Genomic DNA, 21,956 nt, shown 5'->3' on the forward strand with positions numbered 1-21,956 from the left:
GCGGGGTCTTCGGGCGGCGTGGTGCTGGGGGGGTGGGCCTTCGGGTGGTGCAGTGCTCGGAGGGAGGGCGGGGGCGGGGGGGGGGGTGGTGGGGGGGGCGGGGGGGGGGGGGGGTATGGCAGGGCGGCTCTCTTCTTTTTTGCCTGGGGCGGCAAAAAAGTTAGAGCCGGCCCTGTCTGGTACGAACATATTCCACAGAGCTAATGAGGAACAGGTTGACACATCCTAAAGACAGGGTCAAAAGGATAATATAATGGATAGAGTTGTTTGTTCAAACCAACCTATACCAGGAGAGAGGCAGCACCCTAACATGTAGAGGGGTTGTACCTCAATACGTCAGGAGTGATGTGTAACTTGTTTGTACCTGTGTATAAGAATGCATCCCTGAGCGGATGTCTTTGTCCAGCCTAGGGGGCAGTGGAGAGTCTCTCCACTGACTGAGCTGTGTCCATTGTCAGGGAGCACATATGTACTAACAGAACTGTAGACATCTGATCTGGGGAGCTAGAGACTGTGTTTCGTTTGGCAATAAACCTGGCTGGGTGCCTTCGTACCTTATCGGAGTCTGTGGTCATTGGGGGTTCTCTTGGGGTCTGCTGTGCCAGCTATCTGCGCAGAGCCGGGGCAGCACACAGAGGGAACACACGCACACAGCCGACTGTTATCAACATTGAACAGAGCAGAGCACCACACTGGTGATGGTCTCAAGTTGCAGTGGGGGAGGTCTAGGTTGAATATTAGGAAACACTATTTCACTAGGAGGGTGGTGAAGCACTGGAATGCTTTACCTAGGCAGGTGGTGGAATCTCCTTCCTTGGAGGTTTTTAAGGCCCGGCTTGACAAAGCCCTGGCTGGGATGATTTAGTTGGGAATTGGTCCTGCTTTGAGCAGGGGGTTGGACTAGATGACCTCCTGAGGTTCCTCCCAACCCTGATATTCTATGATTCTATGTCTGACAACATTGGTGACCCCGACCACTGATCTGGTGAGTAAGCAAGCTGTCTGTTCCAGGAATAGCGATCTAACATGACAGAAAACCACGAGCTACGGAACCCCCTTAACCCCTCCGTGCAAATCCCCACAGAATTTAAAAAATATAATGGAGAAGAAACATGTAATGTAATTTGTAAGGCTAGGGCAGAGACTGGAGCCTTAAAATGTAAAATATTGCAAACTATAACCATGGCTGTTAAATGGTTAAAACAGCACGCCACAAAAAACACTACATCCTAACTGAGACACATGTTATTCAAAACAATTTTGTTCAGTTGTCAGATGTCACTAGTGTGATGCTCTGCTCTGTTCAATGTTGATAACAATCGGCTGCGTGAGTGTGTTCCCTCTGTGTGCTGCCCCGGATATGTGTATATGTGCAATTAGCAGGCTTCTTCTTGCCAACTTCTGTGAGCAGGGCCTGCCTCTGGCTCAGAGCTTAACTTTGCTTGATGTTAGTAAAGTCTTGACCATTACTTTAGTTCAGGCCTCAGGCCTCATTCCGGGCCTGTGATACAAGGCTTATGTTTCACGGCCTCATCTTACTACGTTCTCCCACTTTTTGTCTTTTTATGGGAAGGATGTTTACCCATTGTCCCGGAAAAGCATAATGCATGGACTAAAGATAACCCAGTGGGCTAAACACTATTATGTGGTTACCTTATTTTACCATCCATACACTCATGACCCACCTGTCTTTTTAGTCTGCACATTCCCTCGTTTGACTGACAGATTTTATTATCCAATTATTTTTAGTCCTTTATGGTGGGCTTGGGAATGTTAGGCCCGGGACTATGACGGAGGAATGTAGTATTATAATTGAGCCTTAGAGGCACTCCCAAATAATTAATATATATGAATAATATGGATATGGCTATATATTTGTAGCGTATATATGTATAGTATGTATATGTACATATGACACCACCTTATATCCAAACTTAACCATGTTTTTCCAGTCTGGTGTTGAATTCTGGCCCTTTTACTGTGGTGACACAGATAGAAATACACTCCTATTAGGGCAATTGCAGTTATCACCTGTATCATCATTAGTAGTAGGCTGAGTGTTTTAAAATACTGGGATAGGCATTGTTATAGTGTGTTTCACAGTATTATGTATATGAGAAGTAAAATAGAAATTTGGAGTAGTGACACTACAAATGAGGTCTTTATATATAAATGTCTTGTAATTAGTTACTACCCAGTACTGTGCATTCATGTTATGGGTTACCCTTCCTGCTGGTTGTCACCCTCTGGTAAGCTTTGCTGGGCAGGAAACAGGAATGTCTAGCTTCTCTGTTCCATGGATTGCATTACCCCATGATACACCAGTAGTTGACGTAGATCCAGTTGTTTTTATGGATGTTGTTTTTCAGAAAATCTACTAAATGGACAGTAACCAATTTATCAAATATTGCTGTGTCAGGATTTAGTATGTGTACCCAGACAACCAGATACCCAACTTTATTTTATGTTCTTATGGCTCATAAGAGTCTCAAATCACTGGAATTGCCCAAGGGCCTGGAGCTTTCTTCACAAAGAAATTTTAAATAGCTGGCGTGATGGCACCTTTGTGTAAAGGAGGAAGGTTTTTATCTTTATGAACACAAAAGGCTGATTCTCATCCCCTGCAACAATAATTCTTTAAAAATTCTGGGCAAAGATGAATGAGAGGTACTGCTGGTATCACTCAGTCTCCCCTCTCTAGGACAGAGGAACATGTACTGAAACATCAATGAAAAACTAATGTTGTTCTACTGGTATGGCTCTAGTAATTACAACCCGGAAGCCAACAGAAGCTTTACATTACTGATTAGACCAAAGTAACAATTTTTGCCCTGGGTGTGCTGGCCAGTGCTGCTTAAGTGGAATATTGGTAAACCCAATTTCTTGGAGTATTTGAAGAATTATATTAATTGCTTGTCTATATATTAGAGAGCAGCAGATTATAATAAATGTTGCAATCAAAATAGGTTTCCTCACAAAAGCTACACTATCTATTTGTGGTGAGGGACCAGACTGAAAAAATAGAGAGACAGTAAGAAAATGAGGCTGTTGTTTTACCTCCTTTTCAGCTGTCATTATACACAGTCTCACACAGCTAAGGTCTGGTCTATACTACCCGCCTGAATCGGCAGGTAGAAATCGACCTCTCGGGGATCGATTTATCGCGTCCCGTCGGGACGCGACAATCGATCCCCGAATCGGCGCTCTAACTCCACCAGGGGAGGTGGTAGTAAGCGCCGCCGACAAAAAGCCGCAGAAGTCGATTTTGCCGCCGTCCTCACAACGGGGTAAGTCGGCTGTGATACGTCGAATTCAGCTACGCTATTCACGTAGCTGAATTTGCGTATCTTAAATCGACTCCCCCCTGTAGTGTAGATGTAGCCTAAGCATCATTCTTATATAGTGCCTTCCACATGAAACCTCAAAACATCAGTTACATTCCAGGCACTAATGAATAGCACCCCAATGAACTTAATTAATTTAAACCACATAGGGAGGCATATTTTAGTGCTGTGACTAAAGGAAGTCATATTTCCAGGGGTCATGCGGAGCAGTGAGTCTTCTTACATATGTTGCAATGGTGTGGCCTGTTCTATTCTTGCACTTCACAGCAGCTGGGGGTCAGTGCATAAGGGACATGGGACTAATCCTGACACAAACAAATGCTAACCCAAAGTGGTGTGTGAATTAAAGCTGCCAGAAACCCTAGAGTGCTCTCTCCTGGCATTCCCCACCACTGCTAGCCAAGGTATGACATTGTCCTGTGATGGGGTGAGTGAAGGGGCTTTTTGCTTCCTCTCTCTCTCTCTCTCTCTCTAGTTCATTAGTGCAGGACCCACAATGTACCAAAAGCAATAGGTTTTATGCCAAATGCTGTGCATGTTTTGTTCTGAAAGGCTATCTGTAGATGATATGGGCGTACTTGGCACTTGTATATAAACAGTAAATAGCTCTGGGGCAACTCTCAAATAAGTGATACAAAAGAAAAAAAATCCTGCTCAAGAAATGTAAACAAGGCTTCCATCCCAACTGGCTGGAGTCACTCCGTTGCTGGGACGTGGAAGGGAAGTTGTTCTGAATGGGCATGCCACACACTTTCCTAGTGTGACAACTCAGTTCAGTGCCTCTTACTCTGCTGATTTTATAGAATGCAGACTTTGCATGTGGACTCACAGAGGCTATGGGAGGAGACTTTCGTATATTGATGCAAACCATTGGAATCTCATTTTGGTGGAATGCATATTTTGGGCAAGCCAATTTTGCTGTAGAACACTGGAAATAGAGCATGCCTCTTGGCTCCTCTGTAATTATGCCTCCGAGCCTACGGTTTATTATTATGCTAGACTCACAGGAGAAGCTTAATGTTGTTATGTTTTGAAGGGATGTTTGTTTTTTACTGTAGTAAACCACTATAATAAATGTGATATTTTTACACTAGCGCTAAAGGTCTTAAGCTGGTGCCTGCATGTCTTGGAGCCCTGTATGCAAAAAATGACAGCATGCCTGTCATCTTCAGAAATGTTTCAAAATGCACCCCACTCCCAAAAGGAAACAATGTACTTCTAGTTGTGCCATCCTTGTCATGGTTTAAAGAGCCAACCCAGGGAGCTGAAATCTTTAGTTGTATGGGTTGCCAGTAAAGTATAATGTGACCAGTCTGTGGCAGGATTTGGCTTCTGTGTTTTTTGTATCTTAGAAGTTACGATCTTGACTTACCACATGATCATAGTCACTAGTTTCATTACAATCTCATTCAGGATGCTGAAGAAATCCACCATCACTTTGGCCTGCTCTCCCATCTTCCCCATAGCAACGCCAAAAGCAATGAAGAACCCTATCAGGCCTGTTGGAGGAATCACACCACAGAGAACCCATCAGTTAGGAAGCATGTTTTTTGGTCTGAGTCTCTGCAGCTATGTCAGAATAAAGCCACCCTGTTAATTCAACCTTCAAACAACTGCACTGTATTTCACAGCTGAAATGCTTTATCTCTTGTTAATGTGATCTTGCGCTAAACTTCCACAATGGAAACCAAGAAGTATTCTTTATTCTTTATTTTCTACTAGCCTATAAATTCCATGGCATAGAGACTGTTTTTTTTTATATCATAATATAGCACCTAGATGATGACTCAAGCAATAAAATAATAATTAATAGTGAATTTACAGTATTTGATTTGATTCAGTTTGAAAGTAGGGGTACTGAGTCTCCATTGCATGGCCCCTTTACACTGCTCTTGTCTGTTCCTTTGGTTGACCTGTCCACCAAAGGAACACTCATAATATAGGCTTCCTTGATGCCATAGAGACCGCAGAGGCCTCACAGCCTGGCAAAGGGGTGTGGCCAGATCCCAAAGAGCTCTGGCTGCCACAATACCTTCTAGGGGCTATGTCCAGCTTTGCCTAAGTTTAGAGCAGCCCTGATGTGGTTCTACCCTGTACAGGAGCCAACCTCAGAATACAGTGAGATGCAAAGGGAACACCCCTTCCCCATCTCTCAAGACACACCCACCCACACACACTTCTTGTGACTAGCTCATCCAAAAGGAATAACTGTATATCTTAAAATATGGATATACATATTAAGGGACTAATGCTGCTCCAAATGAAATGATTGGGAGTTTTCCCTTTAAATCCAATGGGAGCAGGAACAGGCCCTATAGTAATATAACAAAGGAAATTGTAACTGTTTTAAATAAATGGAGGAAACTCTTGGGTATTAGAAAACCAAAATGAGAATCAATTGAGTGAATGAGTACGCTAGGGATTATTTGATAATCTATATATGCTATTTAGGATTAGTGTGCTCTGATGCAAGGCTTTGCTACCTGTGAATTTGCAGAGACCAAGAAAAAGTTCTAAAGCTCAGCAACCCTCAAGAGGTTGAACTGTGAGACATGATGAGAGTTCAGCATTTACCTAGTGTGTGAGCTCAGCTGGGAATTTCCCTTGTCAAAAAGCTAAGTGAGTCCCATTAGGATACAAAAACAGAGGAAGAAAGTGGTTGCAGATGCCAGAAATGACCAGCTTGGCTAGCCAAAAACTCACTCATTAGTATGGGGGTGTTGTTCTTGAGTAGAAATAAAGGATATGTGTCTGTGTGTGCTATAGAGCATGGAGTGATGTGTTACTGATAAACTCTTAAATAGTCACTTCCTGGAATCCCAACTGTGGTCAGAAAATGTTAGTAGGTGTTTTTGTCCACTTAATGCCAAACTAGCAGTCACATTACTCATAGCACTCAAATTTGTTTGTGTTTGCTGGAATTTGCCCAGCTCCTTTAACTCATGCAACTATGAGGCCAATCCCCCTACATTTTCATTTTTCTTATAAACCACCCTGACATATGTCATCATGGGACAAACTACTGTAGTAATGGCATCATATAAGCTCTAGTGTTATTGGACCATTACTATATAATACAGTAGTAGATTTATTTTCTTCTGCTTCAGCAATGTATTGGCCTTTCAGTCCCTCTTGTTATTAATGACATTGTCAGTGGGATACGATTTCCTCCAAAACCTAGGACCAAATCTAATGTATCTCTCACATTATCCAGATTGTCTCTTTTTATATATATATGTATAGTAATAAGTAAATACTAGTGACCCTGGTAGCATTCTGCCTTGGAATGATATATAATAAGTGTGGATGTGTGTTCAAACAGCACAAATTTGTGGCTGGGTTGTTATCTGGACTATACACAGGGGAGTAAGCAGGAGCAGGACCATTCCTTAAGCCCTGGCATGGCTAATAGGACCACGTGTCTCGGTGCCCAGGAGTATGTAGGTGCAGCATGTCTGCCCCCTCTTTCTCTCCCACTGATGAGGTGAGCAGACAGGAATGGGTGGGAAATGAGTAGAAACTTAACTCCAACTCCATTTGCTGGCCAGTACAGCTGAGATGGCATGTTGGAGGAGGTTTGTAATTTAGTGCCTTTAAAGGTTACTCTCCTCTGGACAAAGAGGAAGCAGGGAGGGAATTATGACTCAGGGAGGGAATTATGACTCAGAGGCATGTCAATGTCCCCAAGGGATTCTCCTCAACTGGTGCAGTTTACAACCCCCGAGACTCCTTGTTTAGGGCTGTCCCTAAAGTTACAACTTAGAACAAAGTGCCCAAGAAAGAGTGCCCAGCAGACTTAAATTCTTTGTCTCCATGGAACAGATAAAGCAGGGCACCAGCTGTTCAAGCTTCCCCCATGCATAGGATATTTGGGGTATTCACAGAGTCTAACAAATGATCAAGACATTGTTACTATTAATGTCTCAGCCTTTCTATAAGGTTGCCAATTAGTGATAATTGTGGTGGTTGAATCTGTGATGTGGGCACATGGGCACTAGGAACAGTACTGAGACCATCAGATTTGTATCACTTAGGCCAACAAACAGCCAGCAAGTGGTAGCCACTTTTGGTGATGTACTGCGTAGGCCAAATTTGGACTCCAGAACTGATCAGACCAACCCGGCTACCCACTGACTGTCACTGAAAAGCAAGAGCTGGTATGTTATCAATATAAGTTTCAATAGGAAACAAGTTTCTTTACCTAAGACATTCATTCCATCTTTAAACTCCAGCCCCTTTTTAATGACCAGCTGGGCTTCTGGTGGTGCTTCGGTCATCGTCTCGTTCATCAGAGCAAAGACAGAGTCAGTGACGTTAGGTGCTTCTTCAGTTTGTGGGGGCACCAGCACTTTCTTAGTGACAGTTTGGATCTGAAGGAGTTACAAGATGGGATGAGAATGGAATCACAACTGGATTTAATACATACGGGGGATCAGAGAATAAAATAATACTCCCCTTTCCAAATAACCCCGGGCAGTGCGGTTTTTAGAGGATCAGACCATGCAATCCAACACCTCTAACCCCTCTTCCAAAAATAAGTTAGTTTATAACAGTTCCAAGTGTAATTAAGTCCTGGGATCCTATTCCAAAACAGCAGCATAATGAGGATGGCAAACACCCTCTTCTTAATTATTAATCCATAACATCTTACATATAGGCCCTTTCATCCAGAAGGATCAAAAAGTGCTTCATGCACTGTATTCTGTACATACCATTGGAGTGAGTGATAGCAGCAATTCTGCATCAACAATGCTACACAATAAAGACTTTTACCCAGGGAGGGCACCTCCGATCTAAGCTACCATGATAGTTTAGTTCAAAAACATGTTCTGATATTTCTAACACATCTCCTCCCATCATGTGACTCGTTCCTTTCTAGATTGTTTCAAAGTTCCTATCTATGAGAGTTCAAATAAAACTGGTATACATAGAGACCCTCCTGGCACGGACATCTTACCACTGCTACCTGGAAAAGCATCTGCTATTTCTATATGCAGCGATAGTAGGATCTGATTAATGATAGCACTCAGAAAAAACCTTGGTACGTAACAGCTGGATAAGTTACTGTGAAATTAAAGTATTAGGGATACAGAGCCATTTCTGCACCTTATCCTGTTACAATTGTACCTGCAGCTTGTTGGGAGGGCTTATGTGGGATATATTGTGGATGATGCCCAGATTCAAAGCCTTAACATCTTATTTTACTCCTGTTTAAAAATGTGCCTCCTCTAAATCTAGAAAATAAAAATACTCAGCTAGAAAAGAACACTGACAATGTGTGAGAAACTCTTCAGCAACCCTGAAGCCAGCCAACATTTGTTTTTTATCTGATTTCATTTTTATCTTGGGACTTTTATCATCCTATGATTTTTATGTGAGATAGATGTAATGTCAAAGCTGTGTAGCGCTACAGAAATAAATAGGGGGTGTTGATTCTGAGCACTCACTACTCCCATTGGAGTCAATGAAAGCTGAAGGTCCCCAGCACTTCCCAGGATCAGACCCATAATTACTAGTGATGAGGAGCTGACTTCAAAGTGCAGGTTCTGATAAGCATCTTGAAAGTAAAAAATACTTATCTGGACATTAGTCATCATTCTAGATCAGACATTTAAGTGAGATGGTGTAACACTTTTTAGAAGTACATAAACTCACAAACTAAGCATGGGTGGGTAGAGAAATAATGAGTTTCATTACAGGAAAATGAGGTTTACAAATCAAACTGTTTTTAAATCCAAAAAAATAATTCAAGAGGTTCACAAAAGTCCCAAACTCAGCTAGGTTCAACTCTCCAACCAAGCTGTACTTTGCATGCAGCCTGAGTCCCTTTTCTGTCATCTACCTGGCAGCAAGGGAAACTGTCTCTCTCGCTGGTGGATCATTACAACTCAGTGCCACTGCCATTAACATTACAAAATAATTCTAAAATACCTGGCTGGAGCTCTGCAAAAATACTTCTTGCATCCAAGGCCACCAGGACATGTTGAATGGCCACTAAGCTATTCCTGATAACCAGAGGAAGGGAAAGCAGCCTTTGACACCACCCAAACCAGGTGAGGAGGGGAAAGGACCCCAACCTCCCCGGTAACCAAGAGGGAAAACAAGTAGAGGCCAACTCAAAAAGCCAGTATGTGAAGGGTTACAGCTGAATAGTAAAAGGGGTGTGACTTTATGACAGAAGCTTTGGTGGAGGCTAGTTTGGAATTTGTTCAGATAAAATATGGGAACACTAAAAAGCTCATTTGGCCCCCATCTGAAGCCCATTGAAGTCACTGGGAGTCTGTCCATTGACTTTGGTAGGCTTTGGACTGGGCCCATATGGGGCAATGTTAAAAAAGGGTCAGTGTGATAGCTGAGCCATAGGTGGCAAGATGAACTGTGTACACTAGCCATTAACACTATACTCACTGAACAGGTCCAAGAAAAGTGTTGGATATTAGCAGCTTAATTTACCCTCACTCTCTTTCCCACTCATTCCCTGTCCCTGCCTATGGATATTTGATCCATTTTCTACAGATCAAGGGCTGAATTCTCTTCCTCTCCATGATACAAGTAGGAGCAAAGGGGAAAAAACAGAACCCCACTTATTTTGAGGACACTTCTCAATTTTCAAATAAAACATTGTGGTTTTTAGCCAGCCATGATGTTGCCACATGACCTCTATCCCCATGCTGATTTGGGAATATTCTGAACATACTCTTTTTAAAACTCTGTTTTTATGTGAGATTGTGGGGAAGAAATAAAGCTCTCTGGGTCCTTTTGGCAGCTTAAGTCTGCCGCTCTCTGTGTTCTCACTTTACTCCTCACCCAACCCTCCCACCTATAGCCACAGCTCCAGTTAACATTCTATTTCAAGTAGTACCATTTAGGAACATCTAATAATGGGTTTGGCAACAAATCTTGTTTGGGTCAACAAAAATAGGCTACATGATTGCCAAACAATTTAACTTTAGGAAAAAGCATCTCACTCACAAGAAAGCTGCTGACAGAGGAACTGGGAAGCATATGTTCTTTGTAACCTTTTTTTTTATCTCTTACCAACACTGTGTTAATTTAGTACTGGTGAAATGTGATTAGACGCTGAAGTATTTAACTCCAGAATAGGCAACAGCAGTGTAAATCTCCTCCCATGTCAGCCACTGCCCCCACAAGATGCCTTACATCTGACCTCGTGGAGCCCTCTATAGGCAGTTCAGCCATTTGGCTCCATTATCCATACAGAACTTGCTGTATGGGACAGTGGGTTTTGTGATGTGGACACCTGATCACTGGGAACTGTCCTGAAACCACCAATATATTTCACAGAGGGCATTTGACATCAGATCAGTCAGTTAGCACGTGGGCTGAATTCAAATTTAACCAGCAGCTGAGAGGTGAAATGTTCAATGACTCATCAACCAGCCAGAACCCAGCATCTTTCTAGAGCTTTAAATATTGTGCATGAAGAATGAGATGATTTAAAAAGATTACTTAATAGTGAACTGACCTTTTTCAAGAACTGAAATCAGTAACAAAGTTACTACATAGTAAAAGAAAATAGTTATAAACTATTCCCCGTCTTAATTTACCTGCCCAAAGCTATAGTCCTGTATTCACCCCATCAGTAATTTAATGCCACTCACTAGGTGAAAGACAGAACTCTGAACACATATCTTGGAATCTAAAAAGGTCTTCTCATTTAAAAAGAATGTTGTGAGGAATAGGAGTATTTACCTGCTGGAAGCATGCTTGGACTAGATTTTCAGGGAACAGGTTCCGGATGAGATCCAAGAAAGCATCCAAACTGGATACTTCATCATTTTTCTTTCCTTCTCCCAGCTGCTTCTTGAGTTTTGGATTTCCTGGGTGAATGGCTAAAACCAGAATCACCCCTAGCACAGCAGCAATGATAGTAGTGGACATGTAATAGACCATGGCTCTTGTGCCCAATCGGCCACTAGCTTTAGCATCCAAACCTGACAGTCCTGTGTTTAAAGAAATATGCAGTGGGACTAGTTATTACACAGTTCATCAAATTATCACAAACCATCTGGAGACTCTGCCTATAGTTATTTCCATTTTTAGTGACTATCTTGAGATGTTTTTCCTCCCTTAGGAATTCTTCACAATGTAGACGGTGCCCTGAAGAACCTCCAATTTTTCTCCCATCTGAACAACACATGTTTAAAGCTCCTGCTACCTGTGGAGAAGACTGAATTCAACTGAATCCTTAATTGAGGGGTGTTATTGAGAAACACTAATCATGTTCATTAGGGCAACGCAAACTTTGTAGTGATGTCCTTTATTTCCTGGAAGCTGGTCATTTCAACGATGACACACAGCTTTGAGCAATCCATGCTGTCCGGACCTGTGCTGCCATTCATACAAATCCCACTTTAGGATGTGGGTAAGACAGTATATTAGGAAAATGGTGACATTCAAGAGAGTAGCACATGCTTATTTGGACATAAATTGGTTAGCAGCATCAACTACTGAAATCAATGAAGTTACACCAGAAATGGACTTGACCCATGAAATATGAATCAGCTATTATTAATTGCAAAAGATTCACTGCATCACATAATTATTCTTCCCTTCTCACTAAAGATGAACCATGTAGTGTCTTTAGCTAGCATTTTAAAGCATTTATTGCTAATAGAGCTCACCTGTGATTAAACTGGATATAATTAAAGGTAGGATCAACATTTTTAACATCCTCATAAGGATATCTCCTGGGAAGGCTATTAACATGATGATGTCAGGATCAATAGGAGTTGCCAGGCGAAGAAGACCCCCACACAATGCACCCATGATGACACCTGAAAGGAAAATTAAAAAGGAAGGGTGGGGAAAGGAATCATAGAGTCATAGAAGTGTAGTACTGGAAGGGACCTCAACAGGTCATCTAGTCCAGTCCCCTGCACTCAAGGAAGGACTATGTAATAACGAGGCCATTCATGACAGGTGTACGTCTAACTGTTCTTAAAAACCTCCAGTGACAGAGATTCCAGAACCTCCCAAGGCAATTTATTCCAGTGCTTAACTACCCTGACAGGAAGTTTTTCCTAATGTCCAACCTAAACCTCCCTTGCTGCAATTTAAATCCATTGCTTCTTGTCTTATTCTCAGAGGTTAACTAGAACAATTTTTCACCCTCCTTCTTGTAACAATATTTTATGTACTTGAAAATTGTTACCATGTCCCCCCTCAGTCTTCTCTTTTCCAGACTAAACCAATCCAGTTTTTTCAATCTTTCCTCATAGGTCATGTTTTCTAGACTTTTAATCATTTTTGTTGTTCTTCTCTGGACTTTCTTCAATTTGTCCACATCTTTCCTGAAACATGGTGCCCAGAACTGGACACAATACTCCAGTTGAGGCATTATCAGCATGGAGTACAGTGGAAACTTGAATCTTTATTCAACACACAAAAGAACAATCTTGAAGGAAAATGGTTTCAGAATAATCCTACTACATTCTGTCCAGTGTTATCTTTCATCTGACAACCTCACAGTAATTTGCAAATATTAATTAAGCCTTACAATGCCCTCAGAGGAAGGTAAGTGTAATTAGTATAATCACTGTGCAGATGGCTGAACTGAGGCACAGAGAGGTGAAGTGAATTACTCAAGACTATACTGACAGTCAAAGCCAAATACAATCAGTAGAAGAGCCAGAAATAGAACCCATCAGTCCTGAGTACCGCTCCTCTGCTTTCACCACTAGAACAGCGCCATTTCTAAACCCCAATGGTATTAGTCTTACCAAGCATATATTTTGCTTTGAGCTCTCTTCCTACAGAAGAATTGGCAAACAATATCACAGCTCAGGGATAGATCTGATGGGAAAACTAGAAAAATTTAGTGATGAATATACATTCAACATTTTGTTACCAATATATTTAATACCAACATTGAGTTCTCTGAATGGATTGCTATTAGTATCCAGTTCACAAACACACAACAGAGCAGAAAAGACCTAATAGATTACCCCCTGTCAGGACTGTTACCTACAGCGGAGTACAATACAGTACACGTTTTCATCTATTCCAATCTAAAATTGCTAAGGCAATGGGGCTGCCACTATTCCCCTTAAGAGACTTCCGTAATCCTGTACATGTCACTGTTAGATAACATTTTTCAATATACAGCCTAAACCTCTGATTGCTGAATTTCATCCCATTGTGCTTAGTCTCACTATTTTAGATCATCCTAAACAATTCCTTTGATTAGTTATTACTATGCTTATTTGTATTGCAATATTATCTTGGAGCCCTAGTCAGGGACCAGCACCCCATTTTTTCTAGGTGCTATGTAAACACAGAACAAAAAGACAGTCCCTGCCCCAAATAGCTTACAATCTAAGCACAGCATTTACATCTTTAAAATACTTGAATTTCCCTTTGCACTGTTACTGCGTGTTTTCATCTCAGCTGTCTCTGTCTTTCTGATCTCAGGCCCCGTGTACAATCTCCATTGTAATAAGATACCACAAGACAATCTGAATTGTGCTTTGAAAGTATTGTTGGAATAACTTATGGTTCTATCGTGATATCAGGTTGGTTCAATGAAAAATAAACTTATTTTATCATTGTGATCCTCTTGGGAAGTGAATCAGGCATCTTTGAGGGACTGGTCCAAGCTCAAACTTCTTGTCCAATTTCAGCTATGGGAAGGTTAAAAGTTGTACTACTTTTGAACTAAAGCTGCAGTTGGTCATTTAAGCTATGGCAAAATGGACTGGGTCTGTGAATTCACTGCATTTGAAAAAAAAGGAGTGGACATGGGGCCAGTGAACCACAAAAAGATGTCAAACTGATCCATATTTGGAGGGTGCTAAAACCAGAAAGCACTATTTCAAACTAGGTCACTGAACCCAATGTCTGTGGCAAGGGAGACATAGGAGATAAAGCTTGAGTCTCAGACAGGCTGAGTGGAGGAAAGTGTAAAGGATCAGGTAAAGGGTTTGTTTTTATATTTTCAAAGAGATTGAAAAAAGAAAAAAATCTCAATTTTCTTTAGTGGTGATGAAAGACATCACTTAAGTCCTATTACATCCACAAAACACTTGCAGAATGGACATCAGCTCTGCAGGATTCCTCCATGCTATTCCATCCATGTGCCTTTTCCCTGAACTAACAGAACCATGCTTACTGGGGGAAAGGGTAAGTTCAGTCTCCGTTGCCCATTCATTCCTTGGCTGCCCAGCTGAGATTGCCTACAAGTTTGCCATTGCTGAACACAGGCACAGTCTGTGGTGTAAGATGGACAAACACAAAGAAACATAGGATGCATACAAGCAGAGTATATCTTACCAAATACAGTAAGAGACAGGAGCAGGTTTTTTCTGAGTGATTGGCAGAACCGCAGGCATACATTCTTGGGCCTTGGCTCCACAGGGCTCAGGTGGCTTTCATGCATTCGTACTTCTACCTGCTTAGGCATATTGTTGGCACTAGAAGAAAAATGAGTACCAGGTAAGCAGCTATAGTACCAGGTGCCAGAAAGGGGAGAAAACAGTTGAACTTTAAAAGTACCACTGTCACATGTGTCTGGCAACTCTGATTCTCATAGCAAGATTGGGAACGTCCCAGCCTTTGTAGAGTTTGAGTCCCAAAAGGCACAACCAGTTCAGCTGAGGTGGTAGTCTGGTATTGTCAAGGAAGTTCCATACAAACATGGCCAAATGCACAACAGCTAAAGTGCTGTGGCATCCTCAGTGGGGAAGGGGGGAAAGGCCTAAGCTCTGTCTATGGTGCCCTGTGATGTGCAGTGCCCAAGCAGCAGGGCTCTCAGTGTGCAGGGCGGATCCAGGTGAATGACCACAAAGAGAAACATGCTGAGCAGTGATCCTCACAGTGGAGACAACTGCAGCACATGATCTCTCTTGGAGGATGTGAGGCCCTATTTAACTGTCTGGGAGGAAGTTGCACACTAGCTATGTTGCATTTGTGCTCAAAGAATAAGTAGCAACATCCTGCCCAGCTTCCAAATGGCTATGCTAGAGGGCATCCGTGCAAGACAAGACAGAATGTAGCCCTAAAAATATTAAAATTAAAAGCTAGGTCTACATAGGATATGCTTACACCATATGCAAAAGTTGGTACAGTGCCGGAGCTACTGACAGTGAGGCAGATTCCCCTTTCTGCTCTGGCCATTTTGCACTGTCTGAGTGATGCTAAGTGCCTGGATCCTTGTGGAGACTTCCTGTGGTAGGTAAAGCTAGCACAGCCAGCACAGGAAATGTGTCAGGGAGGCAGGTGGAATGCCAAAGTGGGGGATCATGGTGGAGCAGAGCATTGCCATACCTATGCTCCACTGGTGTAAAGTCCCTTCCACCACTCTAACTAATGCCAGGTCAGGCGGCGCCAAATCAGAGAGCTGCAACTGGCTCCCTCAGGCCCCCAACTCTTCTGTGCTGGGCACAGCTCAGGCACAGGAAAGAACTGAGCCAAAAATGCCTTTTATTTATCCAACATTTTAAAAAGTCAATTCTTTGTTCATTATAGCCCTCATTCTGCCACTCATGCTCACAGTGAGAGGTACCTTACACACTGAGAGGCCCACTGAAATCAATAGGCCTACTCATGTAGTACAGGTACTCCTACTCAATATAAGGAGGGCAGATCATCATAATGGGTCAAGTTCTGCCCTCAGTTAGATTTGTGCATCTTCCACTGATTTCCATAGAAGTTCCATACACTGGCGTGAGAGCAGAATTTGTATAGGCATTAAGTCTGAGGTCACTCTGGAAGGCCAAATATCATTTATAAGGTAGAAATGGAGCCCCAGAAATGATATAAACAAATAACTCAGCCAGTTAGTCATCAGTCCATGTCAATGCAAATGCCATGATTCATAGAGAGAACAGATGTTTGGTTCCCAAGTAACCACAGAAAGATTACAAAAGTTGAACACTGCACTTGACTCATGATTTTATCATGTGCTACACAATCTATATTTTGTACTGAGATGTGGTGTACTGTATGCAGCACACTGAAAACACTGGAGCAATATTTTCTCTGTCTGACCTGTGGATAAAAATCTCGTGGCTAACAGCAATGTTAAAAATTTAAGTATTTAGATCGGGGTGGGCAAACTTTTTGGCCTGAGGGCCACATCGGGTTTCAGAAATTGTATGGAGGGCCGGTTAAGGGAGGCTGTGCCTCCCCAAACAGCCAGGCGTGGCCCAGCCCCCCACCCCCTGCGCTTCTTGCCCCCTGACAGCCCCCCCAGGACTCCTGCCCCATCCAACCCCCCTGTTCCCTGACAGCCCCTCCCCCAGGACCCCAGCCCCATCCACCCCCCCGCTCCCTGTCCCCTGACCGCCCCCGGAACCCCCGCCCCGACTGCCTCCCACCACCCCATCCAACCCCTCCTCTCATTCCTGACTGCCCCCCCAGGACCCCTGCCCCATCCAACCACCCCTTCTCCCTGTCCCCTGACCAGCCCCCGGGACCCCTGCCCCCATTCAACCCCTCTGTTCCCTGCCTTCTGACCGCCCCAACCCCTATCCACACCCCCACCCCCGACCACCACCCTGAACTCCCCTGCCCTCTAGCCCCCACCCCTCCTGCTCCCTGCCCCCTTACCGTGCTGCCTGGAGCACCGGTGGCTAGCAGCACTACAGCTGCGCTGCCCAGAGCACCAGGACAGGTGCCTAGCTGGAGCCATCCACGTCACCGCGCAGCACAGAGCACCAGGTCAGGCCACGGCTCTGCAGCTGCGCTGCCCCAGGAGTTCACAACCCCGCCACCCAGAGCATTGCGCTGGTGGTGGGGCGAACTGAGGCTGAGGGGGGGGGAACAGCAGGGGAAGGGCTGGGGGCGAGCCTCCCGGGCCAGGAACTCAGGGGCCAGGCAGGAGGGTCCCGCGGGCCGAATGTGGCCTGCAGGCCGTAGTTTGCCCATCTCTGGTTTAGATCATTATCCTTTGTGAGCCTATTTTATTACATGCCAATTGTCATCTAGCACCACCACTTTCAACAGATATTTACAGCTAATAAATTTTAGCAACAATGATTGTTCTGCCTTATAAAAGATTTATTGGTTAGAATTTCCAGAGTCAATGCATGCTGCAGTCACACTTTTCACTCTCTAAGACCTAAAATATGTAAAGCTTGTCTTCTGAATGCATTGCAAAGGCCTCAAGTGAAGCATAGGACACTAAAGTGGGACTTGATCCTGCTAGTTAGTGAGAACTCCTCTGAGGTGCTGAGTGCCCTCAAGTTTGCAATGATGTGGGGGATCTTTTCTTTTTGATCTTGCCTAAAGTTTCCTGTCAACCTATCTTCAAGGTTTCACAAGAATATATGGTGAGAGAACACTAGGTGTGGGGTAGATATTTGTCTAAAGTGAGTGACATATTCCATTTGGAGGTGCAGTGGAAACTAGAGATGACCCGTAATTGTAAAATTTGGGTCAGAATTTTCTCAGGGTGTTTGCACTTGGAGTTTTGGTTCAAGCCCCTCTCTAGCTAAAAGCTGGTGATGTGGATGAATATTTGAAATTTGCAAACACTGGCACACCTTCTTTCTATAGCTTCTCTCAAACAGACAATTCTGGCATATCATCCCCTGAAAGCCAACAAGTTCATGCAGGAACAGGAGGCTGGCCCTCTTCCTAGTACAGAACAGAATGAATGCCCCAGCATGGTGGTACTGGCTACTATACCGAAATTTTTAATGAGACTTGAAACTGAGACAAAACTACTTATAATCAGCAAAGACCCACCATAGCACTTGGCATGAGAGTAGAGGCAGTAGGATCAATTTCCTCACTAAATTCCTATTCAGGTGCTTGTTATTATCAACAACAATACTAAGCACTTTTATCTCAAAATATTTCACAGAGGTAGAAAAGTCACTCCGCCTGCCTATTTTCTTCCACTCGTTGCTCTTAGACGGGGTATTCTTCACTATGCTTCGAAGACTGATGCACAAGTGTGCAAACACAGACTTGTTGCTGCGTTTCCACCTCAGAGGTAGTTTCATTTCAGTGAGTGATTGGCTCCATCACAAAAGCAAAGACTGCAAAGCACTTTGAGATCCATTTTTTATCACGCCAGATGGAAGATATTATTTTTACCATTAGCATGACAGCATGAGTCTTCTCTTATTGTAATTTATTGGCAAATGTTTCCAGAATATCTAGCATTGAGAAGGTCAAGGTCACTCCAAATATCCTCATCTATGTAATTAAATAATAAATAGTGAGTAGAACTATTTGGAAAAAAACACAAAAGAAACATTTTTCTCACTCTGTTCAAAATATAATGTTTTTTTCATTATTTGATAATAAAATTTGTTTTGGTGGTGGGAGAAACCATTTTTTCCCTCTCTTCTGAGTTAGAAAAAGGAAGAAAAAAAATTAAAAAGTGGAATTTTTCCCACAAAAAAGAAAATGAAAACTTTCAAAAAATTATACCAACTTTTTTGTTTTTACTTTCCAACAAAAAATGGGAATTTTTGTGCAAAGTTTCAATTTCACTGACCTGCTCTAATATAGTAAGGAGCACCAGTCTGGAGAGGAATATGCTGCCTCATACGTGAGGCTTCGATAAAGGCTCAATCTAGCCTTAAACTATGAGTTTGCTTTGGGATATTCATTTTAAAAAAAGCTAAACACTGCTATTCTGTTAAAACTTTTCTAAAAGGAGACTTAGTAAGAGTCTGAAAAGCAGCTTGCAGTCCTATAAATCAAAGAAAAAGCCTACCACAAGATATTGAGAAATCCAACAATTCTGCTATATGTTATTCCAACTTCAGCAGTGTGACTGAGCCCAGCACTGTAAAATAAATGCATTATTTAAAGAGCTGTAAAATCAAAATCACATTTCCCTTTTTAAAAACGTTTTTTTACTAACTGATTTTAGGTCACTGTGAGTTCTTCATACAGTGACCTTGTGTTCAGAAAGAATTCTATTTTGCTTTGAATGGGATAATCATGAATGTATTCAATGGTTCATATTATTTGCAACCTAATGACCTACTTTTATTAGAGTTTCAATTTTCAACTCTCTGCCATGAATTTACATTAAGAAGACCATAAACTGCCATGAATATGATTTGGAAATGCTTTGCTTCCCTGGACACTTCAGCTTTTTGCTATTTGATGTTGTGGTATTTAACATCCTGACAGTGATATGACCCAGGGAAACCTATATGCAATAATAGAACCTCTTAGAAAAGAGCCTGCAAAGGGTTGTTTGTTTTTAAATGCTACATATGTGTCCAGCAGTATATAAATGATGAGCACCAGTAGTCACCTGTGTATCTAACTTTGTTCTATAACACTCATCACTCCAGTATATAAGCACTGAACAGGCAAATTTTATGTCCAGGATGGATTTTTTATCATAATAATGTATTTGTCAAATGAATGTTAAGACCCTGTATCTGAGAAGGGAGTCCCCCAATAAAGATTTCTTCTGGGAGGGAAAGTGGGGAGTCCTAGCATGTGAGAGCTCTTTTCCAGAGTGTCTAGAGAGGCACAGGTCTCAAAATCCTGTGCAAAATGTGGTTACATGGATATATAGTAGAGCTGGTCAAAACATTTTTCTATCAGAAAATATTGATTTGATAAAATCAAAATGCTTCTTGAGAACATATTGATTTTGTCAACATTTTTAATGGGAAATTATCAAAATATTTTATTTTGTTTTGACTTTAACACGTCAATTTGTATTGTGGGGAAAAAGAACTAGGTAGCCTTCTTAATGACAACCAAAGTAACACCGAAGGCCCAAATTCAGGCCCTCTGACAGAAGCTGACTACACAGACGGCCTTTACATAAGGCAGTACAGGCCAGAACCTGAACTAAACTAGGCTGTGCAATCCCCTGCCAAATACGGTCAGGGGTCATGACCAGAGGAGGGAGGGGAAGGAAGCCATACGAAAGGCCTTAGCAACATGATAACCGCTGGTTGATGGAAAAACATGATAACTGCTCATTGATGTGTAAGCAGAGTCAGGATGAGCTCTACCCTGACATCTGGTGGTGAATTATGGCGAGTGTGGAAAAGAACTCCAGGGGCTGATCTTGTTTGCATAGGCACACCCACTCGCCTGGCAGGAAACACAGCAACTGAAAGTGGTTACTTTGGCTGGTGTGGGATCCCCAGTTTCTCTATTATTGGGGCAGGAAGAATAAAGTTTTGTTACCCTGATTCTGTGAATCAAGGCCAGTGGAACTGTTGTATGACAGAAGGACTGAGTGAGTCCTTCACCATTACCTAAGTAGCACTTGCTTGACAAGGGGCATGGGTTACAAAACCCAGTGAATTGAGAGAGGATGGGGACAGGTATTTGTACCTGATGGTATGGGCCCCCTCTGAGGGTCTGAAACACCAATTGCACCACCTCCTCTCTCCACTGTGGAATGTCAGAGCTAACTTTGATTCCCTTAGGAGTCTAGTTACAGGTTGCTGAGCTGAATTCACTTTGGGCCAATGGTGCACCAGCACTGGGGCTCCCCTACTATACTATGAGCTGAAATCGCTAAGAGCTGAAATCACAAAAGAGCTGATGTTATTAAGAGCTGAGATCACTGAGGCTATGTTAACTAGTGGGGGAGCCTGAAGCTATATTGCTCAGCAGCTGGCGGAGCAATTTGTGGGGACGACTGGAGGAGCAGCGAGCGGCGTGGAGCCTTGCGGGGCCGGTTGGAGTGGCCCAAGGAACGGCGAGCGGAGCTGTTTGCGGGGACGGCTGGAACGGCTCACAGGTCGGTGAGCGGAGCAGAGCGGAGTGGAGCGGAGCAGCTTGTAGAGCGGAGCAGTTCGTGGGATGGCAGGAAAGTGGACTGGCTCGTGGTAAAGGCTGCGGCGGAACCCCCACGGAGAAACAGACGGCTGGCCAGCCTCGGATCACGTAAGGTGCCCCTTAACACCCTGCGTGCCCCCCCCTTTACTCTGGGGCTGCACTGACCAGGGGCAGAGACTTTGGGGGTTGTTGGACTTTTGGGACTTTGGGTGGTTGCTGGACCCCACCGACTTTGGAGATGTTGGACTTTGGGGACTCTGGGTGATTTTTGGGTTGCTGGATTCAAGAACCAAAGGGAAAGGACACAGCCCAATTTGCTGGGGTGGGTTCTGCTCATGGTTTGTGTTATGAATCCTGTTTGTGGTGTTTTTCCAATTTTATGCTGATGTCGTTTACCTCATGTTATTAAACATTTTCTGCTACACTCAGACTCCGTGCTTGCGAGAGGGGAAGTATTGCCTCTTAGAGGTACCCAGGGGGTGGTATGTAATTGTCCCAGGTCACTGGGTGGGGGCTCGAGCCGGTTTTGCATTGTGTTATTGAAACGGAACCCCTAGATACAGAACCCGGCCCTTGTTGCTGCCAACTTAGATGGGCAGAAGGGTTACAGATGAAACATAGTAACAGCTTATATGAAGAAATTGCTTCTAGTAAAGGCCAACTCCTCCTATTGTTCCAGCTACCTGCCACCAGCCAATCATATATCATCTTTGGGCGTCCTGTAATAAACCTCTATGCCCCCCTCCCCGGAAAACAATATGTACCCTGACGAGAACAACACCCCAACTGGTGCCAAGTACCACCCATGTCAAAACCACCAAGGAACCCCCCACCCAATAGGCACCCAATTCTCGTAAATAATGAGGAAGCTAC

At 43.2% G+C, this 21,956-nt stretch overlaps 1 protein-coding gene across 3 annotated transcripts in view; it reads right to left on the minus strand.

The window, feature by feature from the left end:
* SLC1A2 (solute carrier family 1 member 2) overlaps positions 1-21,956 on the minus strand; it is a 60,919-nt gene that overhangs the window by 28,868 nt on the left and 10,095 nt on the right. For 2 of the 3 annotated variants that reach the window (XM_026651193.2, XM_026651194.2), the window contains 5 exons: positions 14,637-14,776; positions 11,990-12,142; positions 11,058-11,308; positions 7,546-7,714; positions 4,717-4,843 (listed from right to left, as the gene is read on the minus strand). In XM_026651193.2, the coding sequence (XP_026506978.1) occupies positions 4,717-4,843; positions 7,546-7,714; positions 11,058-11,308; positions 11,990-12,142; positions 14,637-14,766 (830 nt within the window). In that variant the 5' untranslated portion in view covers positions 14,767-14,776. Of the gene's footprint in view, positions 1-4,716; positions 4,844-7,545; positions 7,715-11,057; positions 11,309-11,989; positions 12,143-14,636; positions 14,777-19,035; positions 19,103-21,956 lie in introns of those variants that run through there. The other variant, XM_024218551.2, reaches the window with a different exon arrangement.

Source organism: Terrapene carolina, unplaced genomic scaffold (assembly GCF_002925995.2).
Source record: "Terrapene carolina triunguis isolate 2854851 unplaced genomic scaffold, T_m_triunguis-2.0 Scaffold96, whole genome shotgun sequence".
Lineage (NCBI taxonomy): Eukaryota > Metazoa > Chordata > Testudines > Emydidae > Terrapene > Terrapene triunguis.